We start from the raw sequence: 12198 nt of genomic DNA, 5'->3' as shown, positions 1-12198 counted from the left end.
GTAGGCTATTTGATAACTTTAATTCTAAAGTTTTTTTTAAGAAATTAAAAAAAAAAATTCTTCTCCTTTGAAGAATATCATATGTTCCTCAAGCCTCTTTGGAAAGTCTGTTTCCTCTGAATAACAATAATAATAAAATTACCCAGTTCTGTCCCAGGATCAGATTTTTATCTGGTTCAGCATGTGATTGCTTAGTGGTAACAGCTCATGTCATAAATTGCTGGTGAGTAATTATCTTTGGCTCTGTCATATACTTTCACTAATCAGAAATGTTGGTAAGCATATCAAGAATATTTTGGTGTAGCTTTACATAGCTTTTCCCATTAGGGCACCTCCATGACTTAACTATTAACATATTAATAATAAAGGAATCATGTGCTTGCTTAAACCTCTCCCATTCCTCATTTCTTTACACTTCTCTGAATTAGCTGTTCAAGTGATAAGTAAAACCACAGGAGAGTTTATTGCCAAACAGTCTCTAAAGCATAGGAACATTTCTAAATTCAGCAGTGCAGTTTAGATAGTAGAAAATGTCTGCATATTACACATGACACACCATTGTTCCTCCACAGGTTTCCTGTTTGTCTGTCAACAAACCTGAACTGAGCTTCTGTAAAAGAATGAGCTCAGGTGTTTCTACCCAATATTGCACTGTGTTGTGAACAACACTGCAGTACTTATACATCTACATATTTAGGTATGCTAATTTTGCTAAAGGTAAATATATTTTCTCACTTGCTATATACTTAAGAACCCTTATCTAAATATTTAATTACCTCTTATGGAGCTGAGTGTCAATACGGCAAAACACTTTGGTGTGTATCTAGCATGGGAATCAATTGGAGTCGCTGTGTTTAAAGTGAAGCAAAAGATTTAGTGCTTTACTGGATTGTCATGGGTCACAGAAATTGTAAAGACCTCCTTCCCAGAAGGAGGTGGGTTTTTTTCTCCTCCAAGAAGATATACTTATTATGCTACTCCAGGTGTGAAAGGTTCCAAAAGAAAACAAATTTTACCTATTCATCCTGATTACTGACACATTTCTATAAAAATACTCTTAAAATCTTCACAGAAATTGTAAAGACCTACTTCCTCTCCTTCCCAAAATCTCCTAAATTACTTGAATCTTCTTAATGTCAAGTGCAAGTAGAAATTTATTAGTCTGATAGTGAAAATTCTAGATGCATAGGGACAGAAATAAACTGATTTCTATTTTCTGATACAGGATGTTGTTAGACCATCTTTGACAGCTGTTTGTTTAACCTGTTGAAAATAGATTCTTAGCCATGGTTCAAGTAGTCTTTCACCTCATCATTCAAAAGTGCTTGGGACATTTTCCTCACTAACATTCAACCTCTGTTTATCCTCTGCAAATTACTATTATCCAAAGATTTAAATTCTAATTCTTATGCAAAAGTGTTTTTATTTTCCTTTCACAATGAATCCCAATTAGAATAATTATTTCCAGAGACTGGGAAAAAAGCAATTGAAACAAATGCCTTTTGGAGACTAATGAAAAAAATCCTTTTGGCTTCAACATAAAGCTGATTTTCTGTTTATTACAAAAAGTAGCACATAATGGCCAAATTTCAATAAAATATGCCATATCACATTTGAATATATGCTGGAGGTCAGAGCAAAATACTTCATTTCATTATAATTAATGTGACTATATGGCGTACCAAAATTTCCACAGGAAATTAGATTGAAGCAGACTGTAGTCCATGGAAACTGCCTTGGTTTACACTCTCACAGCACAGAAAGTGCATTAAATGCTAGCCTTTGTTTGTAAAAAAAAAAAAAGTTTAAAAAAATCCAGTGTGATTTTTAGTAAAGCATGTCAAGAAAACAATGATTTAATGTAGATGAGGTGATACATAAATTCATGAATTTAAACATGCACTGCTGCAACCTGTTGGCATCACCTTGCTCTTAGGCAGCCATAACATAGCTGGACATTTCATTACACTGCCTAAAGGTTTCACTCTCATCCTGTTAAAGCACTGAGGACCCTTTGCAGTGAGGGTAAGTTAATAAACACAGAATTTGCACATATAAATCTGCAAGTACATGATTCCTCTTGAGATTTTCTTGCCCCAGACTATCTTGAAAAAATTTCTCTAAGGATTTATTTTCCTCCATCTGCTGACTTGTTACAGGGCAAGTCACTTTTTGATTAAAAAGTCTGGGAGGAATACAAAAATGAGGTAAATTGATGTTTTATCAGATGTTAACTTTTTTTTTTTCAGAGAGAATAAATTAGAAGAAGAAAATGGTGGGTTTATGCTTATATTTTAAGGAGAAATAATTTTAAGCAATTACCCAACCACTGGGGAAATTAATATGGAAACTCTGAATGACTGCCTGTAGTGTAAAAGAAGTCCAAAGTGTCTAATGAGATAAATTTTATGTTTTCAAAAGCAAGATTTCAGTTCTGTTGAAATAGCTTCTGATAAATGCAGATTTGAATAACTAGAAGAAGAAGAGAGAAGCAACCACATAAACCAGTTTACACTGGGAAAAACACTCTGTTTTGGATATATGAATTCTGGTGCATAATTTTCACTGTTACATTGAAAAAAAGATTTTTGCTTTTATTTTATGTTTTCAGTCTTTTCGGGCAAGGTGAAAACCGGCATTGGATTATAGAAATTTATGACAACTTGAAAAATATTTTAGAACCTCTCCTGTATATGTAGATGTGTATATGTATGGTTGTGTGTATATATATACATATGTATATATATAAGACTATATTGGTACTGGTCTTACAGTGAAAAAATCTTTAAAAATACTCTTCTGAGTATTTTAGACTCGGATTCAGGAAAATGTATAAGGCAGTTGTTCATCTCTGGATATAGCTCTAAGTGCTTAAGTTAAAGTATTTTGCTATTCTGCTATACATCCCACAAGGGGAGGTGTAATCAGAGAAATCGTTTACACTAATCTATATGATGCCATGGGAGAGAAAGACAGATTCCTTCAGCATAATTTTTGAATAAGATATTGAATATGTCCTTGTAGAATTCAGTCCCAGAAACTCATGTAAATTAATGTGAGTCCCTGAGAGACGAATGGAAATAATGTATCTGTGTGGATTTGTTGCAAACATTTGTGGATTCATTGTTTGAAGGTGCTCGCTCTGAGGAATAAGAGAATGGTGTAGAACAATCTAGATGTAATTATATGTTTAGATAAAACATGAAAGTAAGACAGGGTATATTTAGAATAAATATAAAAAATAATGAGATCAGTGAAACAACCTTCCACTTGAAGTGACAGTTACCCAGAAGGCAAATGACAATAGATCACTGATATGATGATTGCACATCATATTAGAGACATACTTGCATATGTTCACTTTATGCAACAATGAAAAGCATTTAGCTACTTTTAAGAATGAAAATCCCATTTGTCCCATGCCTGTCATTCCTTAAAAAATCAAATTTTTCACTTCTCCCTTTGATCTTCGTGGCTTTTTATCAGCATGAGCTAAATCTTTCTTGTTAATTATTTCTAACTTCTCCTGAAGTTCCTGATGATGTGCTATTGTACAGTACCTGAGTTTAGTGACCTTTCCTTATCATGTGATTCCTGAAACACCTTCCCTTTGTTGAGGTTTAGGAGCCATGTAAAAGCAAGCAGTGGCTTTCAATCTTCTGCAAAGAAACTCTCTTTTTTAAAGCTGTAAATTGATTTATTTCTTCTTTTGACATATAAAGATTGAGTGTGTTTTCGAAAATGTAGAGGCACAGCAGGCAAAGAATGTTGATGATACAGAAAAGGAAGTCTTGAAATGCATCATCCTCTTGAAGAGCATTGCTTGGTGCCAGAGATGGTGTTGTGCCACATAATGTTTCCCGTGCCTTTTAAAAGGCGTTTGATGCTTAGAAACAGAATTCTTGTTTAAGAGCTCATCGTATCTTGCTGCTCATTCTACATTGAGTCATTATCTGCTGACATATCATAATTATTTTCACAGCGGCCAGTTATGATGTATCAGGCAGAGCATTCTAAATTAGGAATAAGCAGCAGATAAGTGGCAAAAAGAAATAATACTTTTGATTTGGTAAAATTGTCCCTTGTGATGCAAAAAATTTAAAATAAGAGGCAAAAGGAGAAAAGGTCAGAAAAATGAAAGCACTTGATACATCCTGTACTTTTCCAAGTAGAGTGTTTTTCAGGTCCATATTTTCAAATAATTATAATGTCCATTATAGGAAAGAAACCATGCTATTTCATAAATTAAATTTTCACATTTGACCAAGTCACCTTTAATTTTGATAAAACCAAGCTTTTTCTGGGAGAAAGTATTTGCAAATAGGGTAGTTAAATACATGATGATTTGCCATATATTTCTACAAATCAGGAATAGTGAGCATGCAAACTCCAGTTAGCTATTTTGACTGAGAATGTATAGTTATATGTATTATGAAATATCAGTTCACTGAAGTGAACAGATTTTATTTTTTTCAAATTCATCCTTTTGCAGGAATGGAAGGGCAGAGAGGGAAGGAATGGTAGTAAGAAGATATTTGGTATTTATTTGGTTTAACACTAGTAAGATAGGCCATGAGGATGTCTTATGGCAGAGGTTGCCGCACTTCTTGATCTTTAAAGCAACCTATCAGTACTCCAGGTGACCAAAACAGCTGATCCCTCTGACTGCTGCTTTTCCCCTTTGCCGTGTGACAATCAGCACCACACCACTCCCCTTTCTCTTCACATGCACATGACCATCTCCCCAGTTAGGTATTCCCTGGCTCGCTGCTGTGCTCAGCTGCAGGGTTAGCCATGCCTGCACTGCATCCCTCTGCAGGGCGCCCTGGTGCTGCTCGGGTGGGAGCTGCCCGCTCCTGCAGGAACACTCTGTTTGTCTGGTGTGGTTTGCTGGTTTTAAGGTCTCCTGCCCCTTGCTCGCTTTATTTCTACATGATTTTTTTTTCCAAATTGGTTTCTTTCTCAGGTCAACAGTACTTCTTGAATTTCTAGAAAGCATCCCAAAATTTGGTGTATGAATTACTTTATAGTGCTTGTGAGTTGTGGTGCTTACAGATGCAGTTTGGCTAACATGAGTTTATGTCCTAGTGTCAACTCTCCTGTTTCCTCCCTGCATTTTCTGATGTTTTATTTTACAGTTAAAAAAGAAGAAAATGGGTATGATTTGTCTCTCTATTACATTGTTGACTGTGTTGATTCTTATACTTTTCCTGTTTGTATTGAATTATAGGATGAGGTTTGTCCCAAAGCAGATGGTGATCCTGTTCAGCGGTGTGTTTGGGCAACTGCTGTTAATGTAAAAGACAAATTCATTTACGTGACCCAGCCCACACTTGACAGAGTTCTCATTGTTGATGTGCAGTCTCAGAAAGTTGTACAGGTATTTATTTCTATTTTTTTTAAGTTACTATTTAATTTAGACAATAGAATTTAAGACTTTCCTTCATATTTCAGAGACAGAAATACAGTTATCTTGAGAGTAAACTCATTATTTGGAAAAAACTCATTATTTGGAAAAAAGTTCCAAATAATGAGTAAACTCATTGTTTGGAATGTTGAAGCCTACTTTCAACATTCAGCAGCAGTATCTGTTTAGCAACTGTTCTTCTCAATAGACAATTGTAAGGAAGATAACACGAAAATAGCTCTTTGAAATATTTGAGTAGTTGAGAAAATGAGTTCTTTAGGAAGTTTCTGACTGGAAGTTCTTTTCACTGTAAAATGATGATTGGCTAAAATGGAGTCTCATCACAAGGATATGTCTGTCAGTTTTGACAGAAAGGTCAGGGTTGGCTACAGAAAGTGGAGGACTGCTACTCTGTCACTGTTACTCTGCTTTTAGACAGAGAAATTACAAAAACAATAAAAATAAACACCACTCTTAGCTAAGACCAGAGACTTTGAATTCAAACTTCTCTACTTCTCTTTCTTAGTCTCTGGAGTATCTGCTTGGTGGATAATTATTGAGTAAAAAAGAGAAATCAATGTTATGCTACAGTGATTAATACAGTCACAGAGTTTGAGCAAAACCAGGTGTGGTGTGTTGACCCTGTCTGGAGGCCAGATAGCACCAAAGCCACTCCACCACTCCCCTCCCCAGCTGGACAGACCAAGAAAAGGTTTTTGGGTTGAGATAAGGGAAGGGAAAAATCATTCACCAATTACCATCACAGGCAAAACAGACTTGACTTTGATAATAAATTCAGATCATTTGCCTACCAAAATCTAAGCAGGATAATGGATAGTGTAACAAATCCTGAACACCTGTCCCCCAGCGCTCCCTCCTTCCTGGGCTTAGTTTTATTCCTGACTCTCTGCCTCCTCCCCTCCCAGCAGTGAAGGAGATGAGGAATGGGGGGTCAGTTTGTCACATGTAATTTCTGCTGCTGCTTCTTCCTTCGAGAGAGTAGTTCCTCTTTTCCCTGCTCCCTCCTGGGGCCATTCCCATGCGAGACAGTCTTCCATGAACTTGTCCAGTGTGAGTCTTCCCCATGGGCTTCAGTTCTTCACAAGCTGCTTCAGTGGGGGTCTCTTTCCATGGGATAAAGTCCTTCAGGAACAGATTGCTCTGGGTTGGGTCCCCTATAAGGTCACAAGTCCTGCCAATAAACCTGTTTCAGTGTGGCTGCTTCTTCGCAATTTCACAGGTCCTGCCAGGAGCCTGCTCCAGTATAGGCTTCCTATGGAATCAGAGCCTCCTTTAGGCATTCAGCTGCTCCAGTGGGGTCCTCCAGGGGCTGCAGGTGGATCTCTCCTCCACCCAGACCTCCATGGGCTGCAGGGGCACACTTGCCTCACTGTGGTCTTCACCACAGGCTGCAAGGGAATCTCTGCTGGCTCACCTCAAGCATCTCCTGCCCCTCCTTCTCCACTGACCTGGACATCTGCAGCGCTGTTCCTCTGACATATTCCCACTCCTCTCTCGTCCGGTTGCAAGCACAGTAGCACTTTTATGTGTCTCAGAGGTTATCCCAGAGGTTTTACCCCACCACTGATGCACTGGATATTGGCCAGCAGCGGGTCTGTGCTGGCACAGGCTCTGTCAGGCATCTTCTTACAGAAGCCACCCATATAGCTCCCCCCTGCTACCAAAAGCTTGTCACACAAACCCAGTGCACCGAGGTACAAGGCAGTGCTCATAGTCATATTTATATTATATCAATATCATCATATTTATAGGAAACAGGTGTCCTTTAGTAAATAAAACACTGATTTTTTTTTAATTAGAAACCGAACTAAATTGTTAATAAAAACCCACACTTAAATAGAGCTTTTCTTCATGCCTTTTGGTTTTCTCACTGATAAGTGAATGAAAAATCTTTGAAGTATAGATTATATGTCAGGCTCCAGGGAGCCAGTATTGTGCCCTTATAGGGGACTTATAGGGAAGTTGGAGACAGATTTATTAATAGGGACAGTGGCAATAGGCGAGGGGTAATGGTTTTAAACTAAAATAAAAAAAGGTGGATGCAGACTAGATGTAATGAAGACTTTTTTACAATGAGGTTTGCAAAACACTGTCAGAGGGTGCCCAGAGAAGTGGTGCAAGCCCCATCCCTGGAAACCTGCAGTCAGTTTAGAGGGGGCTCTGAGCAAACTGATCTAGTTGAAGATGTCCCTGCTCACTAGAGGTTTTGGACTAGATGACTTTTAAAAGTCCCTTCCAGCTTAAACTATTCCATCATGTAAGTGTACACATGTATTCTGTACAGGCTTATAAAATTTAAAAATAAATAACAAAATTGCATTTATAAAATTGCATGACTTACAAAAATAATTGTAATACTTTTGCATACTTGAAACACTTGCTTTCTGAATTCTGTGTCAGCTGACTGAGATATGGCTTCCTCAAAACTTGAACTATCCAAATGGCGTCAAGGACTTGTAAAATATTTTATTCAATAAGTTAATAATAAAAAGGTGGGGATTTTTTACTTAAATTTACCTTTGCATATTAAAATAGAGATAAAATGAGTGGGTAATGAATTTTTTTTTCCAAAAACTATACTTTTTTACAACCAGTTTGATATATTACTTCAGGGAGACAGAGTAAAAACCCGCAATCTCAACACAGTCCACAATTTGAAGGAGTGGAATATCTGGCAATGCTTTCCATGGTCTTTGACTGACATTCAGGTGTCAGCTTCCTTTTCTCCACAGGAGGGATGAAATATCAATATAATTGCATTTATTAGCATTTATACTTCAGTGTCAAAAGCACATGATTCCTCTTGAGCTCACTGAAAATAGGTTTTAACTTAGGCTTCATAAAATATGTTCATTGCTAGGCTCTTCTAATTTGTCTTTAGTTACATTATTTATTGTTTTAAATATGTAAAAATATATATCACTTTACCATTAAAAATTGCAGAGATACTTACTGCAAAGGTATATGTTAATTAAAAAGTAAAATTCAGTAAATTAACCACTAATTAAAAGTTCAGCCTTTCACAAGAATTGTATGTAAAACAATTGTACAGTTTTTGAATGGCATTAGATTGTTCTATCAAAAAAATATTCTGGTTTCTGTAATGAGCTGAAAAGCAGACATACAGAATGCCTAAGTGTAGAAAAGAGGTTTGTGCACTAAGTCTGTGCTACTTAGCAAGTATATTGAGCTAAAACCAGGACACTCCAGAAGCTTTCATGTTATTCTGGTGGAAAAAAAAACACTTTCAAAGGAATTTTATTTTGAGAGCTGGAATAGCATTACTTTTCCCCTAATTTAATAATATCAACATTATGAACTAAGGAAAGTATAGAATTAAATTTTTCCAGCTGTGGAAAACTTTTGCTGGAATGGAAGCCTTGTTTTGATGGTTCTAATCATAATAAATTATTTTTCCATTTCACAGTACTTAACAAAGATTTTTGGTGAGACAATAAAGTAAAAACACTGCTGATTCACGGGTGGGTTTTAGAATTGAAGTGAGGCTAATTTGGAATTTAGTAACAAGTCGAGATATTTGTTTAGCATTTCTTAAAACAAGCATGGCTCTGTCTTCTTGTCTTTTAAAAGCAAGCATTTATTTTCTAGCTTTATTTTCTGCAAGCAGGAAGAATGTTCTAACCATTAAATGTTGCTCTATTCATATGATATACACTTACAAAAACACTTTTACAAACTGGAAGCACAGAAGGGAATTTAGTTTTCCAGATCAGTCTATCTTCATTACTTAAGAGTACTGCCTAGCGCAGAGTAAAATAAAGATTGAATTCATTATTTGAAAATAGAAACTCAGCTCAGAAATGTTCAGAAATGAGAGCATTTTTCTTGTTAGACTGCCTTTTTCCTGAAGATGATGTTAAAACAGAGGATATAATTTTCATACATGTACATGTGCATGTAACTATTTCTAGTCTACATCTTAATAAGAAAGATGTCTAATAAGAAAGTCTACATTCTTAATAAGAAGCCACCTTGCAAAAAAAACCACATAGGCTTGTGGGAATAAATGTGGAGATAATTTCATGTTTTGAAAGCAAGAGAATTCTAATGAAACTCCCATTACTGTGCAAAATCCCTAAAGAAAATTAAAAATTTATTTGAAAGGACTTTAAGTCATGTAGCAAGGCTGTTTTCTGTGTAAAAATAATGTTTATTTGGTTTTGCTCATTACAATGTTTTCTCTGAAGTACTACTCTACCTGTTATTCCTTTCTACTATGAAAGATAATGTAAAAGGTGTGCACCTATGTGACAGCTAGATTTGAGGATGATTTATTTTTATGGCAGGTAAATTTATCAAAGTAAGTGCTTTAGAGGATTCTATAGCAGAATAAATTGAAATGTATTGGAAACATGGGTGTTGTATCTTTAGAGATATATATAGAAGGAAAATTTTTGCCTTATCCAGGTAATTCTCATTCTAAAGTCAAGGGAAGCATTTGCTTTCATTTTTAAATTCTTGAAAGCAGGAATTGTGCAGTGCTGCATAGCAGCACACCGCTAAGTGGGATGACTTAGAGGCTGAAGTAGACAGAGTCATCGTCCTTCATTGCTCAGCGTGCTGCTGGCAGATCAGCCTGGTCAGCTAGAGACAGCTGTGAAAGTCTGCGATGCCCAGCTCCTTTTTGCTGCTGGCTTCCCTCTGGGGAGCTGTGCTGCCTGTGCCTGACCCTGCAGCACCTCCTTCTGCTCCTCCTGGCCGTGCCACGACCCCAGCTCTGAGCGCAGCTGGCAGTCCTCTGGCAGAGCATGTATGGGTCAGACCTTCGGCTGGGGAAGCCAAAAGGAAATTTGACATGCTTTGACAAATTAGCTATACAGCAGTTCAAGTATTATTTTAAACAACTTGTTTTCTAGCATGTGGCAGAAAGAAGTTATCAAACACAAATGACCTTTTTTGAGGGGTAACTTGTGATTTTAAATGAGCCAGTGAGCAACCTGGATTCATTTTCCATTTTCAAAAGGAAAAACAAATTCTGCTTAGATGAAGGGGTCGCTTGCAACACCTCAGGAGTACAGTTAAGTACCATCAGCAGTCTCAGCCAGCCATTAGTGCATTATCTTGAGGATCTACATCATTAGTTTAAATTAGGTTCACTTAATTAGCCAGCTGGTACTCTCCTTGACACACTGATAAACAAGCTGTGCTTCACAGTTCCATAATGGTAAGACTAAAAAACAATTTCCACCTCTTTTTTCCTTCTTAAATGATGAAAATAAAAAAGTAATCCCCCCCTTGTTTAGCCTGTGTATAACATCTCTTCATCGACTACACTGTTCTCCCATTTAATACCTCTGAATCCTTCAGTTTTTGTAACAAAGGAAGTTTAGAGCTCAGCTGTTTAACAGGTTCATGGTCTCAAGTGACAGTGCTTAAAGTGGTAGGGAAACCAGTTCTGATCACAGGTCTATGAAAAGTAGCAACTGTAATTGGAAAACATATGAAAACAATCCTTCCTGCTTCAACAAAATATACACGTTTTAACAGATAGGAAGTTTTGGGTGCAGCAACATCATGTTGATTTTTTTTTGCAGTAACATCTTCCATTAATGCCAGTATGTGGCTTGTGAATACTCTTCCCTTTTTAACCATTTTTCAGTAAATGGTGTAGTTTTTCAACCAATATATGTAAAGTGAGAGTGATGGCAGGGAAGGAAAACAATTTTGTACTTGATTAAAAACCTTTTTTTTCAATATCTTAAAGGCTTCAGTATTATGTAGATTTGATACCAAGTGTTAGACTACATAATAAATAAAAAACGCATTTTCAGCAATTCAGTAACTCTGAATTAATCAGAGGGCTGTTTCAAGAATTGACAACATAATTCCTAAATACAGTCTGAAAGTGTCTGAAAATGTATATCTACTCATCCTTTTCATTCAAGCATATATATTATGTTTCCTTTGAAAATGTGACAAAGGATTTCTTTTTTTGTTCTATTTCAGGCAGTGAGCACAGATCCTGTTCCAGTGAAGCTACACTATGATAAATCACATGATCAAGTCTGGGTGCTGAGCTGGGGAAACATGGAAAAGAATTCTCCAACTTTGCAGGTGAGGTGATCACAATGATTATGTGTGAGGAAATACAGACAGGCTGAACCTTTGTGTAATTGCAGTGTGTTGCATATTTTCCTTTAGGCGCTATTACCATGAACCCAGCAAGGCAGAGAAATTATTTTAGGTAACCAGAAAACAAGCCAAACAACCGACCTCACCAAAAAGTTAATCATTATTTTCAAGACCCTTAGTCTGAACTGGCAAATTGATAGAAGGATAAGGAATGCAGCTGAAAACAGCAGCATGTTCTGTACTACCAGTCTTTTGAGAGCAAACTGTTGCTGTTCATGATATTTTTGTCCCTAATTAGAGGATAAACTAGACTTTAGACATACTTCCTTTTCATTAAAGTCTTATTGATGTTCTGGACATGTCAAGCTCTGTCTTTATTGGTTTTTTTTCACATGAAAGATATTAAAAATCTTGATTTTTCCCATGCTTTGGAGCAGTGACAAACCTAGGACAGTCGTTGAAGCAACATCTCAGGAAGCTGTACTTACTTTTCTACTTTTTTATTAATTTCTGTTCCTTAGTTATAGCAATCCCCTGAGACTATGATGATCAGCCTTATATCATAACTTAAAAATTCATTTTGCTTCTAATTTGTTTTCCTTTTCTTCAGAAGTTCATTAAATCCTTATGTATTTAATATATAGTAATATATAAGAAAAAGAAAAAGAGAAATTTTA

The 12198-nt window shown here is 36.4% G+C and overlaps 1 protein-coding gene across 3 annotated transcripts in view; it reads left to right on the top strand.

Moving 5' to 3' along the window:
- FSTL5 (follistatin like 5) overlaps nt 1-12198 on the top strand; it is a 377325-nt gene that overhangs the window by 337134 nt on the left and 27993 nt on the right. For all 3 annotated transcript variants that reach the window (XM_059470972.1, XM_059470973.1, XM_059470970.1), the window contains 2 exons: nt 5231-5380; nt 11396-11503. In XM_059470972.1, coding sequence (XP_059326955.1) covers nt 5231-5380; nt 11396-11503 — 258 coding nt within the window. The remainder of the gene's footprint in view (nt 1-5230; nt 5381-11395; nt 11504-12198) is intronic.

This window comes from Ammospiza nelsoni, chromosome 4 (assembly GCF_027579445.1).
Source record: "Ammospiza nelsoni isolate bAmmNel1 chromosome 4, bAmmNel1.pri, whole genome shotgun sequence".
Lineage (NCBI taxonomy): Eukaryota > Metazoa > Chordata > Aves > Passeriformes > Passerellidae > Ammospiza > Ammospiza nelsoni.
The sequence above is the reverse complement of the archived record's forward strand: the minus strand, read 5'-3'. Positions and strand labels throughout refer to the sequence as shown.